This window comes from Spinacia oleracea, chromosome 3 (assembly GCF_020520425.1).
Source record: "Spinacia oleracea cultivar Varoflay chromosome 3, BTI_SOV_V1, whole genome shotgun sequence".
In the NCBI taxonomy this organism is placed as follows: Eukaryota; Viridiplantae; Streptophyta; class Magnoliopsida; order Caryophyllales; family Amaranthaceae; genus Spinacia; species Spinacia oleracea.
The window spans coordinates 28600609-28616756 of record NC_079489.1 but is presented as its reverse complement, the minus strand read 5'-3'; the positions used below and the strand labels follow the sequence as shown (position 1 = coordinate 28616756).

The following is a 16148-nucleotide window of genomic DNA, read 5'->3' as shown; positions in this document are numbered from 1 at the left end:
TGCGCAGCTGATAAAATGAACAAGTAACAATAAGGAGTACTCCGTAATGTTAAGACTTAAGAGCATCTGAAATATTCTAAGGAGGCGGATCAGCAGGACAACTGATTGCCTAGCTTTCACTAATTTGTTAAAAGCTGCTGCCTTGCAGCTAAACATACAATAATTCACGGTTAAGTGTCTTGATCACCCCATGTAGATATTCACGGTTCATATCTTTTAATGTTACAATCAATCCATTTTGGGACTTATCACTCGAGACACGGATGTAATTACCAATAAACTCAACCTCATAAGTTAGGGAACTCTTTGGGTGGGTGGGTTGGGTTGTGGACGAAGTGATTTATCCTACGAAGAAACTCACATCTGAAAAATCGGATGTCCTAAACAGCTCTCCTAAGGCAAGCAGGTCATACATAAACGCTTCCAGAACAATAATAGTTCACAAAGAATATAAATAATGAACTTCAAAGTATAGAAATATTAAATCTATGCATATCATAAACAATTCAACAACAATTTTTTTTGACTTCAGCTGCTTGGTACAATTTCTTTCAGAAGAAACTTATTCTGGTTTAAGATCCAAAAAGAAAAATTATAGTTACTAATCACAAGATAGCAATGGCTAATTACCTGATTCAGTACATGTTTATGGGTTTCACACTCAGCTGCAACAAATGCAAACACCTGCAGCAAAAATTACAGAAGCGCAAAAATCAAATTGAATTCAATTACCCCCCTTTTCTCCTTTGAATCCAATTGCACAAAAATCAGCAGTTCAGAGGAACCAAATTACGAAAATGCATGAGTAATTACATAAAATAAATCAATCAGATTAATCTAATTAAAAGATGAAGAAATTACGTTGTGCCCATCTTCTAAGAGGATGCGAGGGAGGGCGAGAGGTTCTGGGTTGTCGAGCAAGGCTGCACAAGCCAGGAAAGCGCGCGGGATCGCGCAAGTGTTGCGGGGATGCTTCGTAGTTACCCTGCTTCGTGTTGGTGGCTGGCTGGGGTGCTGGGGCCGCTGACGAACAGAGATGAAAGAGCAGGCCGGTGGTCGACGGTGAGGGTATAAGCGATTACGACGGCGCTGCAAGGGTTGATTGGCTGGGTTTTGCGTCACCGCCCAATTGATTTGGGGGTTTTCTGGTGCTGGGTTTTGTTTTTTCAATCCCGCACTATCTCTTTTGGGGTTTTTTGGTTTTATATTTCGAGATCGAGATGAAGATAGGTTGGTTAGAGGAGATTTCAGGTGAAGTCGCCGTTGAAAATGGAGTTTCTAGGAAGAGGATGAGAGAGAAAGTGAGGAGCTGAGCGGCGAAATTAATGTAGGGTTCTATCATATCTGAAATAATGTTGGAGGAATATGGCAGGCACTGCGTCGCACATTTGTTAATCTGCGAGGCAAATGACTTTGGGATGCCCCCCAGAGTCATTTGCGTCGCAGATTAACAAATGTGCGACGCACTTGATTGAGTTATTTGCCTCGCAGCTTTGTTAATCTGCGACGCAAATGACTCTAGGGGGCATCTTAGAGTCATTTGCCTCGCAGTTTAACAAAGTTGCGACGCAAATGACTAAATTTTATTCTAAAATTTGTCATTTGCGTCACATGTTCAGAATGGCGTGGCAAATGCGGGGATGCAAATAAGCGTTTTTCTACTAGTGGTGGTCTGCGCTGGAATCCTAAGCGAACATTTGCCTCCAATTTCGGTTATTTAGGTGATTAGTGGAATAAAACAATTATTATGTACGAATGATTATATGATTCGTGAGTTAATCGTACCTACAAAATATGATGAGTTAATGACAAATAATACATAAAATTAACACAAAAATTCATATATTAAAACCTACAAAAAAAAAAACTATGTTAGCAATTAAATAAGTAATCGAAATTGTATCTACACATTAATTAGTAGACATATTAAAATATTTCAAGCATTATAAAACTTACATTAAATAATAATAATAATAATAATTATTATTATTTATAATAATAATAATTATTATTATTTATAATAATAATAATAATAATAATAATAATAATAATAATAATAATAATAATAATAATAATAATAATAATAATAATAATAATAATAATAATAATAATAATAATAATAATAATAAGGTCTTCAGTTTGGAGTTGGGGTTCCAGCAGGTGGTGAGGCCATTCTCCATGCTGTCAATCGGTTGGTTGAGGCTCATGGGGCCGATGTTGGCCTCTCTATGTTATTGGTGGATTTTCAGAATGCGTTCAATTTAGTTGATCGATCGGCTTTGTTGCGTGAGGTTCGGCTACATTGTCCTGCTCTTTCGCGTTGGGTTGAATTCTGCTACTCTTCTCCAGCGCGGCTGTATTATGGGGAGCATACCTTGTGGTCTTGTCAGGGTGTGCAGCAAGGGGATCCTCTCGGCCCTTTGCTTTTTTCTCTGGTTCTACATCCATTGGTGTGTCGAATCAGAGACTCATTTTATCTATCTCTTCAGGCTTGGTACTTGGACGATGGCACTATCGTTGGTGACACTTTGGTGGTTGGACAGGTCTTGGAGTTGATTTTGGAGGAGGGTCCTCATTTAGGTCTCCATGTTAATGTTGAGAAGACGGAGGTTTTCTGGCCTTCGGAGGACCCACGCAGTCGTCTAGAGGGTGTCTATCCTACGGATATTGCTCGTCCTGCGCTTGGTGTTAAGTTGCTTGGTGGCCCAGTCAGTACGGATTCCTCTTTTTGTAAGGAGTTGGTTTCGCAGCGTGTGGCGAAGACTGTTGTGTTGATGGATGCTGTAGCCAAGCTTAATGATCCCCAGTGTGAGTTGTTGCTTCTTCGTGCGTGTACTGGAGTTTCTAAACTCTACTTTGCTATGCGCACTTGTCCGCCTCATCTTTTCGAAGCGGCCCAATTATCTTTTGATGTGGCTCTGCGGGCTTCTTTAGAGCGCATCGTGACTGCTTCGGGACCTGGATTCGGTGACTGGCAATGGCGCCTTGCCACCTTGCCTTATTCTTATGGAAGATTGGGTGTTTATTCAGCTGGTGATGTTCGGCATTATGCTTTTCTTGCATCCCGTTTGCAGTCTTCTGGTTTGCAGGATTCGCTTCTTCGGCTTTCAGGTGTTGATGGTCCGGGACCGGCCTTTGATGATGCTCTTGGTCTTTTCAATAGGACCGTGGAGACCGACCTTATGCGTAGCCCTAGTGAGATCGCTGCCCCCACACTCATGAAGAAATTGGCAGACATATATTTCACGAAGGTTACTGCTGATGCGGAATCCGCCTACTCCTTATCTTCACGTCTTGTTGCCCTATGGAAATCACAGCAGGGGGATCACTCCTCAGCTTGGTTGCGGGCAGTCCCCATCTCGGGTTTAGGCCAGACTATGAACGGTAAGACTTATCGTTTGGTTCTTTGCTATCGGTTGGGTATTCCGTTGTTCTCTGATTCGACGCCGTGTTCTGCTTGCTCTCGGGTTTTCGACGGGGACATTTATGGGGATCATGCCGTGTCTTGTGCTGGGATTGTGGGTATCAAACATCGACATAATGTTGTTCGTGATACCCTTTTGGATATTTGCTATCGGTCGGGGATTTCTGCTCGCAAGGAGGTTGATGTTGGGCTGACTAGTGAGAGTGATGGAGCTCTTCGTCCTGCAGATATATTGCTTTACTCATGGGATGGCGGTCTAGATGTGTGTGTTGACTTGACTGGGTCTTCCCCTATGACGCAATCTGGGTTGTCAGGCTTCGTTCCGGGACGGGTTGTGGCGGTTGCAGAGCAGCGGAAGCAGGATAAGTATGCGGCACGTTGTAGGGCTTTGGGTTACGGTTTCTTTCCATTTTCCTTCTCTTCTTTTGGGGAATTAGAGAAAGGGGCTGTTTCTTTGCTGAAGCGGGTCCAGACGTACTCTAGGGCTCAGGACATTGGGGCACGGGCAGCTGCCCACATTTTCAGCAGGATCGGGTTCGCCATAGCTAGAGGAGTGGGGGCCCAGATTGTATCTCGGCTCCCCTCCAACTTCTTGTAGTTCACTTGATCTTTGTAGCTTGTTAAGCTTGTAATTTTTTGGTGTTTTCCCATAATAATAATAATAATAATAACAATGAAATGAAATGGATTCGAAAAGGGTCCTCAAAATTTTCACCAAGGTTGTCTGAGTTTTAGGGAATTTAATAATGTAAATCACGTAAAGGACGAATTGTGATTAAATTCGAAGAAAGTCTGATGAAATGATAATGTAATGTTTAATTCATGTAAATGAAAATGAAGTATAGAGAGAATTACTTTGAAAAAGGTGAGGTTATCTCGTTTAAATCGTATCAAATGAGGTTTAATTCTAATGTATGTATGGGAAAACAATAGAATTAGGTTCAAATGAAGCAGTAGTCCAGACCTAGCGGTTCGCGCTGGAATTGATTTGAGATAATTTGAAGATTTACAGAATATTAATGATGGTGGATTAAAATCAGGTTTTGATACGGTCATTAACGAGTTGGGTTTAGGGCTTTAGGTACAATCGGAGCCCAAAAACATTTTGAAAATGTTTATGAAATGGTTTTGATGTTTAATGAAGATGGGAATTGGTATTTTTGCCTTTTTCGTGAGGGAGAACCCACATGATTACGTTGGACCAAATAAACAACATTGATTTTAGTCCAATAGGAACTTTTATGGAGACACTTTTTAGGTGTCTACAAATATTTTAATATATTATAATCCATAGCTTATAGTCTTATATAACACTTAAAGTCTATTCTACAAAATGATCTTTTGTCACACTTTTTTTTTTCTTTTCTAATGTAGTGCGAGGTCATTTTTGGCTAATTTGCCTTATGCATGATTGAATCGATGGTTTCTCCAAATTGTGAATTTGCAGTGCGAATACTTCACTAGTTATGAAATGTACTGTTTATTCACATAGGGAAAGTCGAATCACACTTCAAAATAACAAGCTTAATAAGCATTAAGCAGTAACGTAATATATGTGTTTGTTTTTGGATTGGTAATTGAATTTGAAATCCATATTACAAATCCTAAACATTAGGATTCAAAAGAACAAAGAGTAAAGAGGGGTTACAAATAAATTTGAATTGATATAGTTAAATCACTGCACGAAATATTTAACAAGTTATATTAAATTAAACCCGTACATCACACGAACTTAAAATCTAATAATGTATAAAGGTTATATAACCTTTTAAAATGTTTATACATGAATTTTTTCCACAGTATAAAAGTTAATCAAAACAGGTTAATAGTTGCAAAAAATTGAGTAAAAATTACCCCGAAGTAAAATATATTTATTGCAATCAGGTGTGTGCAAAACCTTTTATTTAAAGATTGCTAAAGAAAGGTTGTAGATGCGATATAGCCTCAGCCTTAACTTGGTCTCTTTTGACTTTTCCTGTGCTCGTAAGAGGAAAAGGCTTTCTCCAAATCATGAAAGCTCTTGGTATCTTAAACCTACATGCATAATATTTACAGAAATCTCAGTCAACAAACCAAGATTATCTTCCAAGAGGGAAATTAAAAGCCATACATACAGACCAAAGGGATTTTAGTTTCCTAATCTGCTTCGAGCAGGGTGAGGGGGAATGGAAAAACAAGGAAACAGAGAGAGACCCGGTTAAACTCTTATGCCGACAAAACTCCTTTAACATGCCGGTTGATAAGTGTCGTTCCATGTTGCTTTGCAACTCACCAACGTTTAAGTCGGTCCATATCCAGTTATCTCTAATTTGAACACAAGCAACAACCATTTCACCTAGGTGTGCATCTGGGAGTCCAATGACAACCACCGCCAATATTCCAGGATGTTGAGATAATACGACCTCCACCTGTGTCATCAATGCAGCAATAATATAATTACTGGCCACATTATATATCCATGGTCACATGACTCCCCACATTGCCTATATCAGGGGAGAGAGGGGGAGCAAGATATTGCAGATAGGCAAAGAAACAAATCACAACTAGAGTTTAAACAGCAGCATATATGGATAATGAAGTTACATTTTTCTTACCTCTTCAGGGTACACATTCTCCCCACCACTTTTGATACGACAATTCCTACGACCAACAAGCCACAAGTTTCCATGAGCATCAATATGTCCACTATCACCAGTGTCAAACCAATCTCCACTAGAGTCGATTTCTAGACCACTAATTTGACCCCAATAGCCAATCATAACATGGAGTCCTCGAGTCATGATTCTCCCCACATGAGACAATTCCTCTTTTATTACCAGTAACTCGACGTGAGGTGCTGGCTTTCCAACACATATACCTCCTATTGGGTGTACAGAGTTGGAAACAGTTCCTCTTATCTTTTTTAGGTGACGGTTATTAATAGCTGGATCATAAACGGTGATGAAGGTGAGAGAAGAACAGGTTTCCGTCATACCTGGAGTCAACATAAAACAATTATCAGTTTATAGCATAACAGTAACAGGAAAAATCAGGGCAGATTTGAAAGCCATATGCAGATAAATACATTGGTGAAGCTAATTCTTATTGTGAGAGATTTCAATAGCTGAAGAGGAGAGAATACAGCTCTTTGTAGTGAAAAATTAGTTGCGGCAACATAAACAATAATCCCTCCAAGTCCATACTGTTTCATATGGTAAGGTTTTCATTTCATATGTACAGTACACAACTATATGACAAAAGGCAAAAGTCTCAATAAATATCAATGAAGTTCATTTGAAGGCAACCATAATATTGTTCCATGGTGGAAATCCAACTATTTCATACTTCGTAATTCACAACATGCTCCTTTGTTTGGAAAAATCTAATATGCTCCTTAGTAGGATCGGGTTTTTTTTCCTTCTTCATGAAAATAGACCATCAGAGATTAAGAGGGGCAGCTTCAGAAACAGCAAAGTGGAAACTCAGTCACCCACACTCTAAATTGTTTATAACCATAAACTTAATGTTGTGTGACCTGAAATCTAGTACGTGCCTTTTGTGTTTGTTTCTCACTCACCGTAGACCTGTAGTTAAAGAGTTTAGTCCCTTCAGGATAGTAGCATGTGCATGTTTTGAAACTGATGAAAGGTATAAAACAATGTCTAACCCATACATTGACTGTCAATATAACATCAAGGTATCCTACAGTTTTGCAAGATAGCACACAAGAACATGGTGAAATAAGATTTTCACCTGACCACATTTTCTAAACTTTAGTGAATGGGATTTCATCCCTAAACCCAAATTTACTTGAATCTGATGTCTGAACCATGAATTTCCATGTCAGAACAAGTTAACCCATTGGATTAGTGCACCGGCATAGGATTCTAATGGACACATCACTGAAGTCTCATAAACATGTACTTCAAAACCTGTGATTTTTTCAGTGATAAGGGAGTTTTTTTTTCCTCTTAATGATAAAATAAAGTTGATTCAGGAAAGAGCTTCCAACAGAATAATACTGAGAATAAGCAAGCGGTAAATAAGCAAGTGGCAAATACCATAAGCAGAGAGAAGCTTGGCTCTATGAAAACATCTTACTGAATCTTCTACAAGTTGGAGAGAAAGACTGCCGCCACCATTCAAAATCTTCTTTACACTTTCTACCAAATTCCTTGATTTGTTGTTCCTAGAAAAGGGAAAACAAAAACCAACTTGGCGTTATTCTGAACTTCTACCAGTACATAGCACAATCACAGATATGGCACTGTAACTAACAACAACACTTGTGCGGAGAGGCTATTATTTATGCAAAATGCACTTATTCAAGAAATTTAGAGCCTAGAAGGGAACAAGCACCTCAAGGAGCATATTCTAGCTTAATCACAAATATTATGAGCATACTTTTGTGTTTGGTTTGTGTGGGTCCTATATTCCACAAGAGTGGTTTAAACCTGCTCAGGAGAACACTTTTGGGCTTTTTGAGCTAAAGAGCTTATTAATCATGATAAGCACTAATCACATTAATAATCACCTAAGTCAGCACCCAAAAGCTCAATCAGAATGGGGTGAGCTTTCGAGGTCTTGTGTTCCACGCAGAGCCAATAAGAATTTTTGAATTTAGTAGCACGCAATGTTTAGCATGAGATATGTTAAAATGCATGGCCAACAAGTCTTTGTAGAAGACACTCTTTAATATAGATGATAAACTTGTGAGATAATAGAACTAAAAATTTGCAATAAACTAGTACAAAAAAGATCCCCACAGCGTACTAAATAAACCTTCAAATGCACCTACAGCCAACCACAAGCTTCTAATTTGCACTAAAGAACCTATTTCACCTCGAATAGACCACTCAACGGACAAAAATGTCACAGGAATCAATCAACAAACATCCAACAAAATCATCATAACTACCAATAAAAGCCATTCACAATTATACTTGAAGAATCATCCATAATCTTTTGAATTTCATTACCAGCGAAAAAGGATGCTTTACAAGAAAATAATGCGTGAGCAAAAATCTTTTTATGGTTATATGTAGAGTTTTCGTTGACGGATCATTGATAAATGAAGGATATGTTGTGTTACTGTTTGTTCTCTAAGATATTTTTCTTTAAATATCTATATAGGTTCTTCTTGTTTGAGGAAAAATAATCAATAATGAGATTACTATTTCTACACTCCTTACCTTTGTTTTTATGTTAGCTTGTTCAGCTGACGATTACCCACAATACTTCCTAGCCCCGTAGATTTCCCCATTAACGCCATAAGTGGGTCAAAACTCTATCAAGTTGTTTTACACTTTGATGGTTGTTCTGTCAACTCTTTGTTGCCGATTACTAGTACATAATATTGCAAAACTATATTCCAATTTTCTACCACAAATATAGAGAAACAAATGAAACTTTTAAATCCAACTAGTGATGATCACGTGTCAACTCTTTGCAGAAATCATTCCACTTCTTTTATAATAGAAATAGAATATATGATGAGAAAAGTACCTCATTGTAGAAACCAGAGAAGCTAGCATTGCCGGAACAGTTATAAATGAAGTCACATGGTTTTCCTCTATGGCTTTTAGTGCCATTTTAACTTCAAACTTGGGTATCAATACATGACAACCTCCTACCATTAGCATGGATATGCATGAGGATATCCCACCTATATGGCACAGTGGGGCAGTATGCAAATAAACCTAAGAAAACGAAGAATTTAATAGCAGATCAACAAGGTTTTTCTGTCTATTATCTCCATTTCTATTTTCCAAAAAAGGCCTTAGCTATGGCAAATAGAATCATGTTATCTTAAACGAATCTTTCCTTTCCTACCCCAAAATAGGAGATGGGAAGTACTTTATTGCTTTCATATTACTTGCTAGCTCGTCAACTATTTGTATTAAACGAAGGAAACAAGGAAAGAGACCTACATCGTCTTCTGCGTAACCCACAATGGCGATTTTTGCCAAGGATTGCATGATTAAGGAGGCATGGCTTATGGCAACTCCTTTTGGTTTTCCGGTGGACCCTATAAAGGATAGAAAACTATAAACAGTTATAATGATAAATAAGGATCAAATAAAAAATTATAATGATAAATAAGAATAATATACTAATACTTACTCCATCTTTTATAATAGCTACATGCCTACATACTCATTGCGCATACATATTAAGAAGCAACAGTACAACCAAGGGCAAGAGAATATGCATAAAGGGAAGAAAGAGAAAGAGTAAATCACACCGGGAAGGATAAATTCAGCAAGAGGAAAGATGTCAATTCATAGCCAAAACTATACCAAATATAGGTAGCAATTAATAGTGAACTTCCATAGAAGATAAATATAGCAAACAAAAAAAAACAGAGGAAATATATTTGAAGGGAGTTCTGAAGAAAATAACTCCATGATTTGATTTTTATACATCCACGATCCTACATCAAAGGCTTAAAGCCTATTTGGTTTTGGTAGTGGGATCAACTGAAAGAAAATGTCAGTGATCGGATTTACAAAAAGTATATTGTCCTGCCATAGGGTATGAAACTTTGGATTTTGTTTCAAATTTTCCATAAAATCACAATTTTGATCCATGCTAAGTGAAGAGGGCGAAAGAGAGAGAAGGAGATGGGAATAAAAAACTGAGCTAAACCATGCAAGAGAATGAAATTGGGGGTAATTGTTTTAGTTATGAAGCTTGAACTCCATTACCATTTAAAACCTTTATGATCTGAGTGAGAAAATTGTGGGTTCTGCAAGGTCATAATACTGAAATAGTAAGAGATTGTATCAAAAATTTGTTATGGGTGTCCTAAGCAGGAGAAGTATGAGAAAAAAGCATACATAAATACTTGTCATTGAGAAATGTAGAAAATCAGGATTTCAAAGGAAAAAGATAAAATTTCACTTTGATTTGGGATAGAGCAATAACATGCAGATATGAACTAATTTCACAAATGTTGGCTTGTAATTTAGTTCTTGAACTTAATAAACTTTCCATGTTTTCGTTAATGTAATAAGTTTTAGGTACTGTAATCCTTAGGGTCAATTGATTAGTTTTAGTTGTAATTTGTGAAATTCTGATATAATTTGGATTGAAGCATATTGTGAGTTTTTCCCAACAAAAGACAGGGATTTCTTTCGTGGCCATACAGAATTTTTATGACATAGATGTGCCTTGCTCTTTTCTGATAGCACAAGGTTATCACATACTTTGATGTGATTAAATTTGAAACAGAAGTATCTCGTCTAAAACATTTTTAGTTCTATGATATAACATTTTTTTAACAAGGGTAATCATTAGTTTAATATATTTATACGGTAACAGAATGATTGTCTTTTCAATCTCTGTTTCTCATCAAAACAAAATTCAATACCGATAAAGATAAAGATAATCAATCAACATGTTAAAATGTTAAAATCATTCCATGAAGTTTTGTGGATCCTCTAATTACAAGTCTGAGATTGTTCCCTTTTTAAATCTGTGTTACATAAAGTATGTCTTCACTTCCCTAGTATACTCCACAGTGTAGATGATTCAAACAGAGAGAGGTTTTCCATGTATAATTAAGCATCTTCATTGGAGATAGCATACATGAAAATTAACTGATGAATGGAACTAATTCCACCTAAATTACAAGTTGTCATAAATCAGAATACAAGAAAAATTGAGCACAAGTAATACCTGAAGTGAAACATATGATAACAACATTGTCAGGCGCCCAACAGTATTTGATAGATTGAAGATTTATGGATAACCTCTCACATTCTTGTATGCCTGATAGAATACAGTAACAAGATAAAAGATAAAAAATGTCAGATGTATATGATAATTGATGACACCACATCACACAAACATGCCAACGCAGCTTTATACATCAAACATGGATCTGCATGCACTTTTTTTTTTTGAGGGAAATCTGCAGGCACTTTTCATACCATTTGAAGTTGAATAATGAAATCCAACAGAAACATGCCATCTTGGACAAAACATGGTACCATTTCGCAAATCCGACAACCACGTGCAACATTCATCAGTGACTATCATTGCTGGTCGGATGACTTCCAGTGCCACCTTTGACTCCTCCAAGCTCTGATGGTTAAGAAACTATTAGGCAAATGCTAGAACAGACATTAGTATCTATCTTTTCATTAGGTTTTAGAAGATGCTAATTTTCCAAATAAATGCCATTTATGCCATCGAATAGACAGAATGATCATGCATCTTATAGTTTCACAAACTTCTGATTTCATGCTCCATGTACTTTCGATCTCACTGGTATATCTGTATGCCTGTATTACCAAATTTATAGAACAAAAATAATAAAACTTAGATCCTCACATAAACTCACAAAATATTTTAAAGCCAAATGGCCATAATCTAAGTAATAAAAACGGTTAGCCTTATGACTGGTGGACATCCAACATTAAAGGTATGAAGAATGTTAATCACATACAGCAAAAACAAACCTGTTCACTGCTCGGTGAAGATGTATAATAGCAATGGATGAACGGAACAAAGTACATGATAACATGAGGAAATTTAACATGAAATCTAGTAAAGGGATGCTATTTGTCATAATTTTGATACATGAGCATCCTGCAATCACTTTTGAAGTCTGAGAGCAAGTGATCATATAATACAGAGTAACTTCTAATCGCATAAGTTTCAAGTACTTATCTTTTTTAGATGACTTATGTGGTTACAAATAGGACATCTCATAAAGCCTTCTATAGATGCTAATTAGTCAAAAGTCAATAGGCAACTAGCTAGAGGAATGACCTAGCTTTTTAGCTGGACTTTGAGATAGCAATGGTTACAGAAATTTGAGGTGGAAACTGGGTTGTTTGAGCTGGGTCCATTCAGGTGAGGCCCATCATATGAGTCGAATACAGGAAGGGCCGTTTAACTGCCGGGTCAATTGCCAATTGTCTTATTGTTTGAAATAGATCAATTTCATCAATATCTATTTCAGGTCGGGTCAATTTTGCGAGGTTTAGTTACAACTTACAAAAGTACATTACTTTAAATTGAAGAGTAACAATGCTTTAATACTAAATTCCTACAATTTTTACTTCGAATCTTAAAGAAAATGCACAACTGCCAAAGCATGGAGCATACAAAAATTGTTTAAAGGAAGGAGTAGAACATTATACGTACCCAACGATAATTAAGAGGAGCAATTATCCCCCCAATATATGCAACAGCAAGCAGCCATTCCAGATATGAATCACTAATAGTCAGAAGGATGGAAATTCGGTCATCACCAAATAATTCAAAAAAGGCCACAAACTTCATTCACCAATAGACAGGAAAGTTATCAACTTCTTTGATGATAGAAGAAACAACTTTTGGGGGAAAACTAACCTGTTGAAAGCACAAATGGCAACAATTTGACCACGACAGAGGCCCAATTGGCAAAGCTTATGAGCAAGACTCAACACACTTTCTACGAACTGCTCACCTGACTTGCGTTGTTCTTGCGCAATAGTCACCGTTGAATTGCCTCGGAGAGTTAGGAGGCGATTTAAACATTGGCAAATGTGAGCTCTTGACCAGTCGCCCATGCTTCTACCCACCTAAACTTAAGGATATTGTTTCACACTCTTTTGAGGAGAAATAGTGAGGTTGCTGGAAAGCCTGGAACGGTGGTGGTTTTATCTGGTCCACTATACCAGTAACACCACAAATATAGAGTTATCATTATTATTAAATAATATATATTAACTCAATTTAGGTATACTTATATGGTGTTACTGTCGGACAATTCTACAATATTCGGAAGCATAAAACCAAACTAGACCCGCAAAATAATATTTATTCAACCTTGACGGATTTGGGTCCCTTTTTGTTCTAATTTACATTAAGCAAATAAGATTTTTCCCTGATTTGACATAACATCATTGTCAAATTCAAACCTAGACTAGAAACATCTACTAAGCAAAGTAAAATTAGTTAATCCTCGTGCGAGATAGTCCCAGATAAAATGTTTAGAGTGTATTACCATCATTATCAGATCTCAACATTATGAGTTCGACAAAAGGAGTGGATGAGACTACGGTCTAGGACTCTAGGTCATGCACCCAAAAAAAAGGGGTAGAAGCCATAGAACAAGAGAGGGTAACAAATAAAATAAGGACAATTGTTTAAAAGATAACCTTTTGATCAACTTTATAATATTGAGAGGATAGGACGAACGCAAGTGAACCATTACACTCTGGTAACAACAGTCAGGACTCAGGAGGACGTTCTTAGGAGGTGCGCCCCTAGCCTGTGTGTACACTTTTCCAAACCTAGCTCAACAAACGGTGCCGTTTGAGAGTAATTCTAGACTTTGGACGACAATCTAAGTACCTAATGGTATACTCTACGGGTGCAGCCACAGTTAGCATGTTCTCTCCTTTGGGGGTACGCCCCTCGGGATGACTAGTCCTCAGGAATAACAAAGTGGTTTACGAAATAGCAATGTCAACAGAATCGCTGTAAATTAAGACTAAACTCAAAAATTGTGTCTCAGCTCCTCAAAATAGTATTTACTCAAGTAGTATCATAAAAGAAAAATTTTAGAGAATAAAAGTATACAATTAAACTAACAATTTCTTACACCAAGCACCAATCGATTTCGTACTCACAATTGAAATCAAAATAAATAGGATCAACTAATAATGAGAATTGTTCTAACTTGAAACATGGGTGATTAAGCACAGATAAATAAGCTTGAAAGTTTTACAACGTGCTTGAATTAATGATCACACCTAGTACCTTTCCCACAGGAACTGACAAACTGACTAACTACCACTATCTCAATAGTACTACAATACTACCACACAGTCAGCATCCCACTTATGCTCAATGTGACACATACATAAAAACATGCACAACCTTCACACACTAACTCCTATGACCTGCACATACTACACAACCTAAAAACACAACTGACCACAGCAACTCCTAGAGACACACACAATCCTGAAAACACCCTATACAACACCAACGTGCCGCAAGGAAAGCACAACCAGGCTGTACTTTACCACCTACATCAGCCCCTACACACACAACCAACCAAACAGGCCCACACACTGCTTCACTTACATGAATACCCACCTGCACAACGTAATTCATCCCTGCCGATACTAATCCAGTCAAAAAACTCCCCATCATCCCCCAAACACGCATTTAAACTTCTTAATACACCTACACTCCCTCAAAATTTAGCACACCCCTACACAAACTTGTATGACTAGCAGACTGCCAGTGTACCAAAACCAAAAGAAAAACATCAAGAATGTGCACTCCAATTTAAATACTACCCAAACACAAGACCAAACAAATGTCAACACGCTTGCTCCGAAACAACAGATACATAACAACAGGACTATTGTGAAGATAGAATTTCCGTGTCACAGGAATAAGGCAACACAACAATAAGGAAGCAGAACATGTACAAATACAACACACCTATTAACGTGAAGATGCAATAATTTACAAAAAAATCCTAGGATGATTCTACTATTCCAATCACAAGGCAAGAATCAAATAAAGCTATCCTAATTCACCTCATTATACAACCTTAATTGCATTAAATGGAGTTTGGGAATGCTACTAGTTACCTTGTCAGTGTCGAGAAGTGTAAATATATCCAATTCAAGCATCTTAGTTCGCTTGTCGCTAAGAGAGGTAGAAGATGAGGGTGATAAAGAACACAAAAGTAAGAAACGATTATGGTAAGGTTAGGATTGAGGAAGAAGAAGAAGGCCAGTGAACGTGTGAAGAGGAATAGCTTAAGGAAAATCCAATTGTTATTAATAAAAAATAAAACGAAATAAAAATTCTGAATTCTCCTCTGAATACTCCACGTCAGCCTCTTCATCCCCCTTCCTTCTCCTTCGTTGCTCAGTGCTCCCCTCCTGTTCGCATATCATCATCGTCATTCTTACTCTTCAATCAAATCTGCAATCATACGGCTCACCCACGCTCCGGAAATACGGTGTTTTCATCCCAAATACCACGAGAATTCTGAGCGGCCGCCTCAGTAATTGGAACGGCCGCCTCAGTAATTGGAACGGCCGCTTCAAATGCTCGGTGAATTCAAGCTTAAATTGTGGTTTAGTCGTCCAATTTCTTGTGAATTTCAACTCAAACCTGCGCCTGAACGGAGTGTCCGTTCATTACAATCCCCCGTTTTCTCTGTTTTGTGGCTGCTTAGTTGCGCTAATGAAGATGGTTGCTGCGGTGGTGCTTCTGCCTCGGTTTGAGTGGCGCTGTGAAGTTGGTAGGGAGGAGCAGGGAAGCGCAGTGGAGCTGCCGTGGCTGGCTTACGATGATGTGCAGCGGAAGAATGTGAGGGAGTAGGGAAGGGCAATGCTAATATTGTCGTTGGCGGTGAAGGAAGGTGGCGCTTGAGAGTGAGAGCCGTGCGTGGAGGTGAGAGGAAAGGCAAGTTGCCAAGTTCGACGTTGGTTGACCAACTGGCCTGATTAAGACTTTCGTTGACCAAGTTACTTGATTAGCCTGTTCGGGCAAAATTAACAACAGCGGGTAGTTATTCGAGTAGCAAGTACTAGTATGAATATTCGATAAATTATCGGTTGAGATTGTAAAATACTACTACATGCGTAGCATGTTGTTTAAACTTTATTATAGTTTTTGTCAGACGCTACCCGCTACCTATGAATGCTAATGGGTCTAGGCCCGCCATGATTTGGATACTGGCCGGCTCCATGACCGAAAAGACATGACGGACTAATCC

At 37.9% G+C, this 16148-nt stretch overlaps 1 protein-coding gene across 11 annotated transcripts; it reads right to left on the bottom strand.

The window, feature by feature from the left end:
* Window positions 1–5146: 5146 nt before the first annotated feature.
* Window positions 5147–15928, bottom strand: LOC110803701 (2-succinylbenzoate--CoA ligase, chloroplastic/peroxisomal). Of its 11 annotated transcripts, none has more exons than XM_056840015.1 (12): window positions 15010–15921; window positions 12767–13068; window positions 12560–12632; window positions 11641–11691; window positions 11338–11491; window positions 11084–11176; window positions 9330–9431; window positions 8909–9068; window positions 7465–7592; window positions 6019–6398; window positions 5543–5832; window positions 5147–5458 (listed from the first exon to the last, which is right to left on the bottom strand). In XM_056840015.1, exons 2-12 carry the CDS (start codon window positions 12964–12966, stop codon window positions 5329–5331), a joined length of 1761 nt encoding a protein of 586 aa, XP_056695993.1. In that variant the 5' UTR covers window positions 12967–13068; window positions 15010–15921; the 3' UTR covers window positions 5147–5328. The 11 variants fall into 11 exon arrangements, with proteins under 11 accessions (XP_056695993.1, XP_056695994.1, XP_056695991.1 ...); XM_056840016.1 differs by having other exon boundaries at window positions 8909–9102; window positions 9334–9431; window positions 11398–11491; window positions 15010–15920; XM_056840013.1 differs by having other exon boundaries at window positions 8909–9102; window positions 9334–9431; window positions 15010–15919.
* Window positions 15929–16148: the final 220 nt, after the last annotated feature.

What these genes read in the sequence shown, in the direction of transcription:
- LOC110803701 (XM_056840013.1), bottom strand. Translation starts at nt 12,966, where the DNA reads ATGGGCGACTGGTCAAGAGCTCACATTTGCCAATGTTTAAATCGCCTC. An exon ending in CATGGAGCATGAAATCAGAA is followed by an intron (nt 11,492 to 11,640) that starts GTTTGTGAAACT and finishes CTTAACCATCAG; the next exon opens with AGCTTGGAGGAGTCAAAGGT. An exon ending in TCATTATTCAACTTCAAATG is followed by an intron (nt 11,177 to 11,337) that starts GTATGAAAAGTG and finishes GTATTCTATCAG; the next exon opens with GCATACAAGAATGTGAGAGG.